This window comes from Chinchilla lanigera, unplaced genomic scaffold, assembly GCF_000276665.1.
Source record: "Chinchilla lanigera isolate Chin_1 unplaced genomic scaffold, ChiLan1.0 scaffold00005, whole genome shotgun sequence".
NCBI classification, from domain to species: domain Eukaryota; kingdom Metazoa; phylum Chordata; class Mammalia; order Rodentia; family Chinchillidae; genus Chinchilla; species Chinchilla lanigera.
Window position 1 is genome coordinate 12423460 of NW_004955406.1, and position 14599 is coordinate 12438058.

The 14599-nt window shown below is 37.0% G+C and overlaps 1 protein-coding gene across 5 annotated transcripts in view; it reads left to right on the plus strand.

The window, feature by feature from the left end:
* Positions 1-14599, plus strand: part of Dnm3 (dynamin 3) — a 535700-nt gene that overhangs the window by 77977 nt on the left and 443124 nt on the right. For all 5 annotated transcript variants that reach the window (XM_005374853.2, XM_005374856.2, XM_005374854.2 and 2 more), the window contains exon 2: positions 11655-11728. In XM_005374853.2, coding sequence (XP_005374910.1) covers positions 11655-11728 — 74 coding nt within the window. The remainder of the gene's footprint in view (positions 1-11654; positions 11729-14599) is intronic.

Sequence of the window (14599 nt, forward strand, 5' to 3'; positions counted from 1 at the left end):
TTTAGAGAAAGTCCCATGTGCAGCTGAGAAAAATGTCTATTCTGATGTTTTGGGGTGGAACACTCTGTGTACATCTACTAAGTCCATTTGTTCACAGGTTTGGTTAATACCTGTTATTTCTTTTCTGATTTTTTTGTCCAGTTGACCGATCTCTTTGTGTCATCAAATGGGTGTTGAGGTTACCTATTACAATAGTGTTATTAATTATTTGGGTTTTCATGTGTGTTAAGATTTGTCTTATCTAGTTTGGTGCTCCCATATTTGGTGCATACATATTTATGATTGTTATCACTTCCTCTTGCAGTTTTCCCCTAACAAGTATATAGTGACCTTTATCTCTTTTGATTGTTCTCAGTTTGAAGTTTGCATTGTCTGCAAGCAGAATAGCTACACCTGCTTTTTTCTGGGTTCTTGTTGCATGGAGAATTGTTTTCCATCCTTTGACTTTCAGTCTATGGACTTCCTTTTGAGTAAAATGTGTTTCCTGTATACAGCATATTGTTGGATTTTGTTTCTTAACCCATTCTGCCAGTGTGTTTCTTTTGACTGGTGAATTGAGGCCATTTACATTTATGGTTATAACTGTTATATGTTGGCTTATCACTGTCACATTATTTACTTGGTGTTGGTTTCCTACTTTTTCTACCTGTTGAATTGCTTGCTCTGCTTGAGGGTTCCTTTCTACTGTTGTTCTTGAAATTGAGGTCATTTTTTTCTGTCTAGAATATCTTTTAGTAGTCTTTGTAACGATGGTTTGGCACTGATGAAGTTCTTCAGTTGTTCTTTGTCATGGGAGTATTTTATTTCTCCATTGAATTTGAAGGATAGCTTGACAGGATACATCAGTCTTGGTTGGATGCTGTTTTGTCTCAGGCCTGTAATATTTCCTACAAAGTCTTCTTGAATGGATGGTTTGCGTTGAGAAGTCTGCCATGATTCTGATGGGTTTTCTTCTACAGGTAATCTGTTTCTTTTTTCTAACAGCTTTTAATACTCTGTTCTTTTGCTGGAGATCAGGGATCTTGATTATTATATGTCTGGTTGTAGTTTTATTTTGGTTATGACTAGTTGGAGTTCTATATGCCTCATTTATTGTATATAAGATTCTGTTTTCCATGCTTGGGAAATTTTTTGCTATTATTTCTCAAATATTCTTTTCATGTCATTTGTGTTGCCTCCTGCTGTTTCATTGACTCCTATTAGTCTTACATTATTCCTCTTTGCCTCGTCTTGCAGCTGTTGAATTGATTTTTCCTGGTTCCTTGTTGATTTTAAGAGATCCTTTCTTTCATGATTGCTAGCTGCCATGCTGTCTTCAAAATCTGAAATTCTATCTTTGGCTTCATTCAAGGGGTTTTTCCAGCTTTCAGTGGAAGTTTTGATTTCCTGAATGTCACTTTGAGTCTGTTTCATGCATTCTAGTTCATTCCTATATTGTTCATTTAACGTTTCCATCTGTTTCCTATGTTCATCTGTTTTTTTAAAAAATATATTTCTTCTTTAGATGTGCTGAGTAATTCTTTCTTTATTATTGTCATTTCATTTTTTGCCTGAGAGATTATTTCTGATCTGATGTCTTCTATGGCCAGATGGAGTTGTTTCTTTATTTTCATTGCAATCATTTCAGCAATTTCAGGTATTTACCAAGTTCTTGTACGTAGATGTTTCCTGGACTTGTTCTGAGTGGGGTGGAGTTCTGAGATTGTGTTTTAGTCCTTTTTCTTGTCATGTCTGATGCCAGAGGCAGAACACCCACTCTCCCTCTTCCTTGGCAGCTTGGCAAAGGACACTAGTGTCTCTAGTTTTCCTGGTGATCAGGCTTGCCTGTCAGTGTCCGCTGAGATATGCTGCTTAGTTTGGGGTCTTCTGGCAGATGGTGAAGTGTACCTAGTTCTACCAGGTCTCAGACACGAACTGTGAAGTCAGCTATGGCAGACTGTCTGATCCAGTGTCTTCTCGCAGCTCACGGCACGCATATCACCCAGAAGCAGGCTGCACTGGTGGATCATGGACCAGTGGTCCTGTGTCCCCAAGCAGTTCAGGGTGCAGGCAGAACCCAGACGTGAACTGCAGGGTCAACAGTTTGTGGACCACCTGATTCCATGTCTCCATGCAGCTCAGGGCACGCACAGGAGCCAGATGCGGGCTGTACTGGTGGTTATCACAGACCACCTGTGTCTGTGACCTCCAGGAGGTCAGGGTGCAAGTAAAGCCCAGGCTTGAACCGTGGTGCCAGCAGCTTGTGGACTGCCTGCTCTAGCACCTCAGGTGGCGCAGGGCACGCATAGGAAGGGCCCAAATGTGAAGCCCCATGTGAGCAGTTCATGGGCCTTCTGAGTGAGGATCTCCTGTCTGCACCGGGTGCATGAAGGGCAGAGACTCAGACTGTTCAGCTGATTCTTGACCAGTACATTTTCAACACCACCTCTGCCCTCTTTATTGTGGTACTGTCTGCACAAATCCGTGTTGTCACACAATTTTGTATGTAGTTTGTGCTGTTGAAGACATCTTTTCACACTTGACTATAGGCTTTTACCATTACTGGTTTTGTTACTTGAAATTATAATTGGAACAATTAGAGATGCGTCAGTGGAAAGGCAATGAAAGAAGGCCATTAAGGGCTAATAAATGCCTCTCCTCATGGGAATGGAGGTTTTTTTCTTGTCTAAGTATTTGAGCTCTTTTCACTGGTGCTTTTAAGTGGCTAGAAATAACACTTGCCACACGCATGTAGAATACTCTGGATACCATGGGGTTCATTTCATTCTGTATTTGAATTGAGTGCACTGTGGTTGGAATTTGTGTTGATTCTTTTGTTGGTTTAATAGTTCATTCCATGTTTAGCATTAACCTTTTCTTGTAGAAGGAAGTAGAATACAATACTGAAAGCTGCCAGAGAATAAATTCTTTAGCTAGCTATTTTCAAAGAAGCAGATGAAAAGGATGAAGTTATATATGTTTATTTTGATATATTTTCCTTTTTATACTGCCCCCAAATATATGTATATATATATATACACACAATATGATAAACTCTGTGCCTTTATGTAGTTTACCCTAAACCCAAATGCGTATGGCTAGCAAAACGTAATCATTACTCATTGACAAAGAGATATATTATTTTGAGAAATAAATGTGAGTAATGACTGAACAAATTTCAAGAAAATCATTATTCCTAAAAAGGATAATGATGATGATCATAGTAGCCAGTTGTACTTACTATATGCTAGGTATTGCTTTTACTAATTCAATATTCTCTGCAGCTTTAAAATACAAAGTGGTCTAAAAACCAAATATTATTTTTACAATTTATTTGGCATATTCAGATGATTTTTCTATAGGAGGCTGTGGCAACATCTATCTTATGAGTAAGCTGGGTAAAGAAAAGATCCTAGGAGTGGGGTTTCTATAGTAGGTGAGTCAACAGAGGCCTGAAATTAGTGTGAAATCATCAGCCACTTACTCTAATGTTCTAGGAATAGAAAGTTTGCTTGAGGGAATAATGAATGTGTCTTCCAGAGTTAGGGAAGAGATCCAAGGATCTATTTAAATCCCTCCAGGTTAACCACACAATCAGTTTCTCTTTCTTTTGGAATAAGGAGGATATGTTATGGTGTTTGGTGGAGAAATCAACCTGTAATTATTTGCTTCCAATTAAATACCTGTCTTCTGTTTCATTTCTAGAAAAGGTGAATACAAAAGAACACAGTCTTGGCTAGGGAAGCTCCCTTCTACTTTCACCCATGCTCTTCTCTTCCATTCCCCTGCCAGGGAACTGGTGACAGATGTTCAGGACCAAGGTCAGTCAGCAGGCCTCATTTCTTCACTGGAAGGCTTAGTAAGGAAAGGGTTGAGGTGGGCTGTGCAGATAAGGGCTGCTGTAGTCATCGGCTCTGTGTTCTTATACTCCTGCTATTGCTCACTGGTTGTCCTGGTCTTCCTCAGATGGGCCTTTCTCAGTCACTACAGTTTCAAAGTGCCGAGGTCTGAGGGCTTTGTGGGCATCATGGGAAAGGGGCAAGGGAAGCTTTTCAGCCTCTTTAGGACTGGCCTTCTTTACTTAGGCCACTCGAGTGTTCCATTTTGCCCTGCCCAAGTTTCTAGCCTTGGAAGGGGCATCCACTGAGATTTGAGACACAAACCATCTGACTTTGTTCTTTCCACATACTTTTTTTTTTTAAGGAACTCTAAGAATGTATGGCTAACAGTACTAAATGCTTAATATTCTCCTCTTTTACTCTGTTTATCTATAGCACACATTTTCTGTGGTGGTGCTATTGCCATCAAGAAGGCAAAAATTGGTTCTTGGGGAACAATAAAATTTTTTTATGTTTGAAGTACAAATATAGGTACAACACACATATTGATATAATTATATCTGTGATATTAAATTTTATAGGGGAACATTTAATGAGAAAATATCAAATAAGGCTTTTTAATAAAGATTCATTTCAGTGACTTTTAATGACATCACTATCTTAGGCTCCTTTTTTGTTCAGCCATCTTTGGCTCATAGCTTTAACAGCATGATTCCCTTGTGATGCTAAGATGGGGGCTGTGGTTCTATCATGTTTAACTGACAAGGAGAAGAAAGGAGATGAAGGGCAAATGGCATACATCTGTGAAATTAGAGCCTTTGAAAAGAACTATCCCGATGTCACTCAATTTCTACTGACATCTTACTGTGGAATGTAGTCATGTTGTATCCCACTTGTAAATGAGGCTAAGCAATGCAGGTTGACATATTTACTTATTCAAATTGGGCACATTACCATGCCTAGTAAAACTGTGATTTTATTTAGAAGAAGGAAAGGAAAATGCACACTGTATAGGCACTGAGCACTCTTCTTATTAGTCTTTTTTGCCATTTATTTTCATGGCAGCTAACCAGGATATAGTATAATTTGTAACTTAGAATAAAGTGAATGATAAGGGACTCTTTTTTTGTGCCAGGTCTTATTAATCTGTTGGACAAATTGATACTTTGAGTAACTATTTCTTGAGGGGGAGAGTACACAGTATTTATAAATTTGAGAATTGTTTTCTCCATTCAGTTTCTAGACCTCTGATTCAGAAACATTTGCATTCTAAATGTTTCTGTGGGAACCATCAGTTACTGATTAATTAGGCTTAATGAAAATATATTGCTTTGAAATTTTGAGTTTTGTGGATAAATATTAAATTTATTACATGTTAATGAACAAACAAGTTCCCTGTAATTGGATTGTTTATTTTTTATTAGTACATAATGATTACATTTACCAGGAGGAGCTGGTACATGTACATAACACATCGTAATTCTTTTTACTCCCCCTTCCCCTCTCCTAGTCCCCATTTAGTCTCCTTATTTGATTTTGTAACTGTTTTTCAAACAAAATGATGTTGGTACAGAATACTCAAATTACAGAGTAACTGGTAGCAACAAAATGTAATCTTTTAGAAGTCTGTATGTGCTAATGTTCTTAGCGTATACCAGTAATAAAGTGGGTAAAAGGAATCTGAACTGGAAATTTTCTAATTAAATCTGTGGATCTTGGCATAATCACTTCCTTCGGCAATTAGAGTGGCATTGTAATGGTTGGCAAGACTCCGGGATTAAGGCACACAAGCACAGAGCCACTTTGACAGCACCATTGTATTCAGGGGTGGAATCAAGTCCATGACCTCAGTGCTGCTCAGGGAAGGGGGGTGGGCGTGTTTGGTAGTCATCCATCTGTCTGTCTGTCTTTGCTTCTGTGCCTGTCTCTTTGTCTCCCTTTATCTTCCTTCTTTCTCTCTTTCCCTGTCTCTCTTCTTTTTTCACTATTTTTATTTTTTGTATTAGTCTTTTGAGATTGTAATTCCACAGGTACTATTTCAGAGCACAGGAAATGATAGTTGGAAGATCAAATTTTAAAAGAAGTTTTTTTTTTTTCTTTTTAAGCACAAAATTTTAAAAGTATTCACTGTAAGATTATATTTTAGATAATGTCTTCCTTGAAATTCCATTCTGTGTCTTTAGACAGAGTCAATAATATTAGCCCACATACATGGTATTCTGTATTTTGCACTTTGGTGAGTACTTTTGGATCTTAAATGTTCATAATAAAAATATTAAGGTAAATGACTTCAGCAAATTTTTGATAAATTGAAAATCATCTTGTTTGTTTCTTCTCTCTATATAATGTCACTTAGCTCTTTACGAGTTGAAGAATTAGTTATGAGAATGTTCCCCTGCTGTGTGATAAATATATAGAGCAGTGAGGAATCTTCCTGAATGGGTAGGCAGAAAGTGTTTAATGTATCTGATAGCTGGATACTGAAATGGACACTGGGTGAACACGCAAGGGGCACAGAGACAATCTAAATGGACCAGTATATGCTGAGAGCTTAGAGAGAGGCATGTATCAGAGGATCTCAGTGAACACTCCTGGAAATGCTGATACGGAACTGAGTGTTGAAGGTTAAATAGGAGTTGCTTAGAGGGAGGTGTGTGGGGAATTTATCCCAGGGGGTGTGGGTATCCTGACGCACCTAGCCTGAGAGTGCAGGTGCACACAGAGATGTCCACTAGAGGGCAGGGATTTTTTTCTGCATTGTTTACAGTTATATTTCACAAAGATGCATAAAGACGTTTTTAGAATGTAGCAGACATTTAACGCATATTTGTTGAAATAAAAGGTCAAATGAATTGTGAAGGATCTTATACCTCTGATGCAAAGTTTCTCTGGAGGAAGTGTTAAAAAACAACATATTGTATGTGATGTTAAGATCTGGATTTCATGCTGAAGACAAGAAGAAGTCATTTAATGATTTAAAGCCACAAAGTGATGTTAAGGTCTTTTCAGCACTGTCCAAATTGAGTTGGAGGGTGCAAATGGTGTGAATTTTATAGGCCTATTTCCTCATCTATAGTATGAGAATAACAATGGTAACTACATCAGAGGAGCATTATGGGATCAAGTTTGTGTGTGTGTGTAATAGATTATGGTCAACACTATATGAATAGTAGCTGTGGTCAAATCTTCCCATATTTCCTGTTGTGGTTTGTGAACCACTGTTCAACCATTTACCCAAACCAGAAATGTGAGATTTATTTGAACTCTTTTACATTTCTATATTCCACGTGAAAACAGTCATTGAATCCTATCATAATCTTCCCATCACTATTAGTACCTTGGACTTAACTTTTCTTGTCCTTACCCCAAATGACCTAAATTGCCCAGCGACTAGTCTTCCTATCTTAGATCTTTCCCTCATCTTGACATTCTCCATCTAGTTCTCAATCATTTTTCTGAAATGCAGATATGATCTCTTAAAACACTTCAGTGCCTTCCTGTTCTCCTTGAAAACAAATACAGTTACAAGTGAAGGCTCCTAAGGTCTGTACCTGCTTTCTTCCCTGTCCAGCTCTGACCTTTCTTTAATATTTACACTTCCTGAGCAATCTGTGCTCCTTTAATTTTCCGTGTCTTGGAATATTGAAATTCTCTGTGAAATGCCTCTTCTCTCATGATTCTTCTCTAAAATTGTTTCTGGCAGGTCATCCAAATGGAAGACATGTTCTTTGCTCTCAGTTTATAACGTACTTCGTGTAGAGCTTATCCATAGCACCTGTCATGTTTATTATAATCATTTGCATGTCATCCTCCTCTGAGACTGAGCTTAATTATCTCTGAGTGAATCAGATATATGAATTAATTTCTAGGAAAGTATGAGTTATGCATCCCATCTTCGGTCATAGGCAGTTGTTAAACATTTATTTATTGAGCAGATCATCTGGTTAATGATCACTTACATCAATATTGAAGAAAGCATCTCTACAGTTATTTTCTTTGCTTCTAAGGAGGAAATTCTTTACAGTTTATTGGTATAGCAAGTGTGCTCTCCTTTTTCAGTCTTCCAAATTAAACCTTTTCTTAGTGGAGCAATAATAACATTTCTTAAAAACTAAGTCTCTGGAGGAGCCAGTAAGAGAGGTTGTCAAGCTAGTATTTAGACCACACTGTGAAAAGTGTTCTGTACTTCTTGTCTATGGGTAAGGAAGCTATAAAATAATGTTCACTTATGGCCTGGAGAACAGCGGTTAGGACTGTAGCTTGGCGCTTTATTGAGGAGGTTGAGAGGGACAAGAAAGGCATTTGAGTTGTAGCTCTATATGGCAGAGAGGAAAGCCATGTTTCTGTCCTGAGATCTGTCTTTCTGCTCTGAGATCTGAGATCTGTACAGTGCCACAAATAAGGCACTCATGTAATAGACTGGAATCTATTTAATAACATGTAGTCTTCAAATTACTCTTCTCAGTCTTCCTTGAAGGCTCACTGGGAGGAAAATGACATATGGGTGTGGATGTAAGGGATGGTTTACGGTTTAAATGGGGTCTGTGACTCCTCATCTGCATACATGTGTATGTATTAGACCATAAATTTAGAGAAAATGTGTAGCCTCTATGTAAAGTAATACTAAAGGTGCAGTCATTTTTCCTCCGTGAATGTAGTAATTTTCCCATGAGATATGCTGATGGGAGAAAACTAATCACCTATTGCAGAGGAAATAATAACATTCAAGTAGTTGATTGCACCCAGTGGCTAATGAATTATTCAAGCTTGCTTGTGTTTGCACCTGGGCATGGCGTCGGCGGAGTCAGGGAGGAGGACCTGAGCTTTCCAAACCATGACTGCCGGTCAACACCAAGAGGACCGTTCAGGGGGATCTGTGGCCTCTCATCCCCACATTCCACCCGTGAATTGTCAAAATATGATATATAATTTCTTTTGTTGCCTTGTTTTGTGTAGTATTTTGGTAGGAGAATGTTTCAGTATCAGGGAATCACTCTGGCTGTATCATAACCATAATAGCAGTAATGATTTCTATGGTGCTTGTATGTTGTATTGCATTTGAGCCATACAGTTTGGGCTATAGTTAGGTTTCTGAGGTTATTAGTAAAATAAACCTAGGTTTGGAGAGAATTTTGCCCATCTTCCTTTGCTGTTCAAAAGGGACATTCCCTGACTCTCACTTGAGGGCTCATTCATCCCCTCCTACCACAGGAATATACTAGGCCTACGGTGTTTTTTTTTTCCCCCCGGGTCATCAGAATGAAATGGATTTCCAGGATGCCAGATCAGCTGCTTACTTTTCACTAGAGGGAAACTCTGTAGTGCTTTGCTGCATATTGGAGACTCCCATGAAGCAGGAAAGATGTCTGAATAGTAAGATTTGGTTACCTGATCTTTTCAGTGCTGGCAAAAATGTATACACTGGTGGTAGGTGGGTGAGAGCTACAAAGGAAGCCAGTAAATGTAAGCATGAGGTCGCATACTCGGATCCGCTTAACTCTTACTGCAAAGTTCTGCTTGCTAAGTTAAAAAGCAGAAAAGCATTCGCGGTATCTATGGGCTTACTTTTTATTTACTTTTTTTTTCTAGTGCTGGAATCAAACCCAGGGCCTTGTGCATGCTTGGCAAAGGTTGAACTACTGAGCCACATCCCAGCACCTTGGGTTTATTTTTTCATTGAGATTTATGATAATTATTTGCTATTTAAAATATTAGATACATTCTGCTTTACGTTAATAATATTCAGAGAAACAGCTACTAAGTCTGTGTCATAAATGTGTAGCCACAAGGATGAGTGGAAATAGGTCCCAGCATGAGGGTGTACAGTAACTAAGCTCCTCCCCCTCTTCCTCCCTCCCTCCCTCCCTCCCTTGCTCCCTCCCTTCCTCCCTTCCTCCCTCCCCTCTCCTCCCCCAAGGCTTCCTTCCCCTTAATTTCCTCCCTTCCTCCCTTCCTTCCTCCCTCCCTTCCTTCCTCCCTCCCTTCCTTCCTTCCTTCCTGCCTTCCTTCCTTCCTCTTTTTTTGTTTAAAAACATTATATATGTAATATTTGATTTGCTAAATGACATTATTCAAGCATTTAAAACCTTTTACTTCTCTTTGATATCTAAACATCCTGAAACCTCTCCCATGACAGCTCAAATTCTCTCCAGCTCTTTACCCTGGGGTTTTCTTTTGTGTTCATTTCATTCATTTTGATTTTCAAATCAACCTTTTCCTTTTTGGCTATAGGCACAGAATAGAGGCTTTGTTCATTTTTAATTAAATTTTAAAATGATTATTGAAACCATCTAAATTAACAACTATTCTAATATAGCTCCTGGAAAATGCTGAAAGAATATGTAGCTACATACCTTTTCAGCTATATTCAAAACACCATTATAAGGAGAATGTTGCTCTCTCCTTTCTCTAAATTCCAGGGTAGTTTTTCTCTCCCTGTGTCTTTAAAATTTTCTATGTTCATGTCATTATCTTCTGATCAGACTTCAAACTCTGGTGCTCACCATGAATACCTAGCATGGGGTGATTTCCACAGCATCTCTTGCCATTTCTGAATTTCTCATTGAATTTTTTGAAATAAATAATACTTTTTACTTCAAGTGGCATATTTTAAAACAAACACAAATCTATGCTTCACTGTTCTATTTCAGTTGTTTACAGTAATAATCTACTTGAACTTGAGCAGTCAGAATTAAGAAGCAAGTCATTAGTTTAGTTTAAGGGCTGTCCAGTACTATTTCATCTCTCAGAATATACTTTGGCACTTGCAAAATAAAACAGATGAGGGTAAAATTTTGCTTGATTTGGTTTCTGTACCATCCTATCAGTGCAACCAAAAGCTTGAGTTTTAGTGTTTTCTCTGGCCTTTGCATATTTCATTCATTAAGATCTCTTCAGTGTTGAAATTTTTTTACAGCACTTACAGTAAAGTGTACACCACTGTTATCAGATCTGTAGGTTCAGGATAGGTCCTGGGTGTCTGGGGTTGTAATACTTCCTGGTGGTCCTGGAACTACTTTTGAAGAACACTGCCTTTGAGCAAAAAGTTTATTTTGAAGTAAGTTCTATGATGATTCCTCCCAAATTTGTGAGGCATTGTAAATGTGCTTAAAAACTGTGTTACTGGTATGTTTACAAATTCTTTGGCATTGTAGAATTAGTAATGACTTCTTTGGCATTGCCAGTGAAATTTTTTATAATGCTTTCTTTTCTGCAGTTTTATTGGTGCAGGGTATATTAACACGCCTAGAAACTACCATTTATCAAAAACGGGAAGAAACAAAACTCAAGTTGTAATATTTTTTTCTCATGTCATTTCTATAGACACAAGATTTGTCACCACTTGACCCCACATTTTATGTGTCCCTTTATTGAGGAAAAGCTTCAGGACATTTCAAAACAAAGTAATCTCTTAGTAATGGTCAATTTGATGCTGCTAATAGTGACCTTGAAGCCACAGAGGGTACTGATGTTTTAAAATCAAGTTTAAGGTTAATTTCAACATCAAATATCTGTATTAATGCTGATTCTCTGACAATGAAAATGATAAATATAAAATCTTAATGCAAGTTTTTATTGACTCCAGCAAAATAAAACAGGTGTAGGTGAATGATATATTCCATGAAGTCATTATGATAATAATGGGTCTATACTCCATATACGGCCCTCCTCCTTTATCAAACTTTGTGGATGCTTCCTTTATACCTGGATCTAGCCTTCTTTAGATGATACATTGAAAGATTAGGAATTAGAACAATTACTGTAGACCTCAACTTACACATTTATAGATGATCAGAATTTCTGAATGACTTAATCTGTTATTTCTTATCTTTTCAGGGACTTTCTTCCTCGAGGGTCAGGCATTGTGACAAGACGACCTCTTGTGCTGCAGCTTGTTACTTCTAAAGCAGGTAATGGAAGAGATGCTTGCTGCCTGGATGAGCACGTCTGATGGCACCTGTCATTTCATTGCAGGGTGCTGGCTCGTGCCCATAGAAATGCTTTTGTGACCCCTCTGCCATAGGCAGCTACCTACGTTTCTCTCCACAATGATACCTTCTTGGTTGCTCTTTTAATTCTTTGATTTGTTAAGAAGAAATTCTCATTGCACATGTTTTATTTAAAACTCACTCTTTATGGCAAGAAAATAATATGATAATGAAATATTTTCTCACTGTAGTCCATCTATATAATTTTACATATAGTACCTACTTCCTTTTGCACAGATATATTTTTTCTGAGTTACATGGTGGATGTAAGTTTAATTGCTTAAAGAATTGACAGTTCTTCAAAGTACTTGCACCATTTGACATTCCCACCTGCCCCACTTGTAATTATGATGGTTCCAGTTTTCCCACACCCTTCCCATCATCTGCAGGTATAAGGTAGTATATCTCATTATGATTTTGACCTGCATTTCCCTCATCACTGATGTTGAGTGCCTTTTCATGTATTTCTTGGTCATTCACATATCTTGATTGTGGAAATATCTGTTCATTTTTTTTGATTATTTAAAAATTGGTTGCCTTTTTATCATTGAGTTGTAAGCATTCTTTATATATTTGAATACAAGTCCCTTATCAGATGCATGATTTGTAAGAATTACTCCTATTCTATGGATTGGCTTTCCAGTCAATGTGTCCTTTGAAACATGAGTTTTTTTTTGATTTTAAAGAGAAAAAACCCACAAAATTTCACACAAGATAGTAGGAGGGTAACAATGGCTAATACATTGCACATTATTTTTAAGTTAGTTACTCAGTGTACAAGATATAGGCATATAACTATCCAAACAATATTAGCACAACCTTTCTTTTCAATGAACTAAGAGAAATTAGTAGTATAACTATCTTAACTGTCCTTATATATATATTTTTCTTTTTTTGCTTTTCCCTTCCTTCTTTTCTCCTTTTCCCCATCCAGTTTCTCTTTCCCTTTGAACAGTTTCTTCCCATCTTGCAATATCTCTTGAACACTTTGGATCTTATTTACTCTTTCAACTTCTCATACTAAGGAGACAATACAGTGTTTGCACATGTGAGTCTGATTTATTTAACTTATGAGTATGGTTTCAAGTTGCATCCATTTACCTATAGAAGTCTTCAGTTTATCTTTATAGCTGAACAGTATCCCACTGTATAAAAAGACCACATCTTTTTTATCTATTCCTCAGTTAAGGGGCATTTGGGTTGTGAAACATGAGTTTTTAATTTTGATAAATTCAATGTATTTCATTTTATTATTATTATTATTTTTTGGTACCAGGAATTGAACTCAGGGTCTCATGCTTGCTAGGCAGATACTGTGCTTCTGAGTTACATCCCTGGCTCCAATCCAATTTATTTTTTTCTTTCACTGCTGATGCTTTTAATGTCATGTCTAAGAGTCTTTTGCCAAAATTAAGGTCACAGAGGTTGACCCTGTGTTTTCTTCTAAGAGTCTTACAGTTTGGTGCAAATGTTTAGGTCTTTGATCCATTTTAAATTTTTTTTTTCATTTTAAAGAGAATTAAAAAAAAAGAACAATAGCAAAATGACAACAACATAGACAAGAACAAAACAAAGCAAAAGCAATGAGAATGATACAGGGTTTCAGAACAAAATGATAAGGATTAACAGTGGTTGTTGTAGTACATATTTTTATCTTCATTGAAGTTGGTCAGATTACCAGAAGTCAGAATGTAAGATTAATCAAACCATTAAAGAGAATAAAAAATAAAAACAAAAAATTATATATGATACAGAGTTTCACCAAACAAGATGATAGGAATTCAACAATGGTCGTTATGTTGCATATGGTTGTTTTCAAATTAGTTTTTCAGATTACCAGATATAAGCATGCAATATTGGTCAAAAAATAAATAAAGCATTAACTGTTCCTTTCAATAAACCATTAGACATTAGGAGTACAATTATCCCAGCCATTCTTCTGTATACATATATGTATATTTTCCCTTCTTTGAACCATTTTGAGTAAATATTTTTATACAGTATTGGGTCTAACTTTATTTTTTAAAATTTTTTACCAATACATGCTTCTAGTACATAATCATTATATTCATTGAGGGCAATTGGTATATATATAAAACATATCTTAATGTTTTTTATCTTCTCCCTCTCCCCCAATCTCTTGGTCCCTCTTCCATTCACAAAAGGTCTGTCTTCCTATTTTCTATTATCTATCTTATATTTTGCACTTTATTTATATTTTGGGTTTCTCAAACTACACAGTGTTTCAGCTTGTGTGTCTGACTTATTTCACTTAACATTGTGGTTTCAAGGTGCATCCACTTTCCTACAAATGATTCAAGTTTATCCTTCTTTATGGCAACGTAGTAATTTGTGGTGTACAATGCCACATTTTCTTTATCCATTCATCTGTTGATGGGCATATAGGCTACTTCCAAGACTTAGCTGTTATGAATTGTGCTGCTAGAAACATGGATATGCATGTATTGCTATAATATCATGTCTTTAACTCTTTTGGGAAGATACCTAAAAGGGGAAGATCCCTAAAAGGGGAATTCTAAGGGAATTTCTACTTTTAGATTTTGAGGAATCTTTATACTGACTTCCATAGCGGTTGTACTTGTTTACATTCCTAATGACAGTATAGTAGTGTTCCTTTTTACCAGAGCCTCTCTAGCATTTGTTATTATTTGATTTCCTGATGATGGCCCTTCTTTCCAGGATAAGATGCAATCTCAGGGTTGTTTTATTTTGCATTTCTGTAATGGCCAATGATGTTGAACATTTTAAAAAATGTATTTATTGGTCATTTCT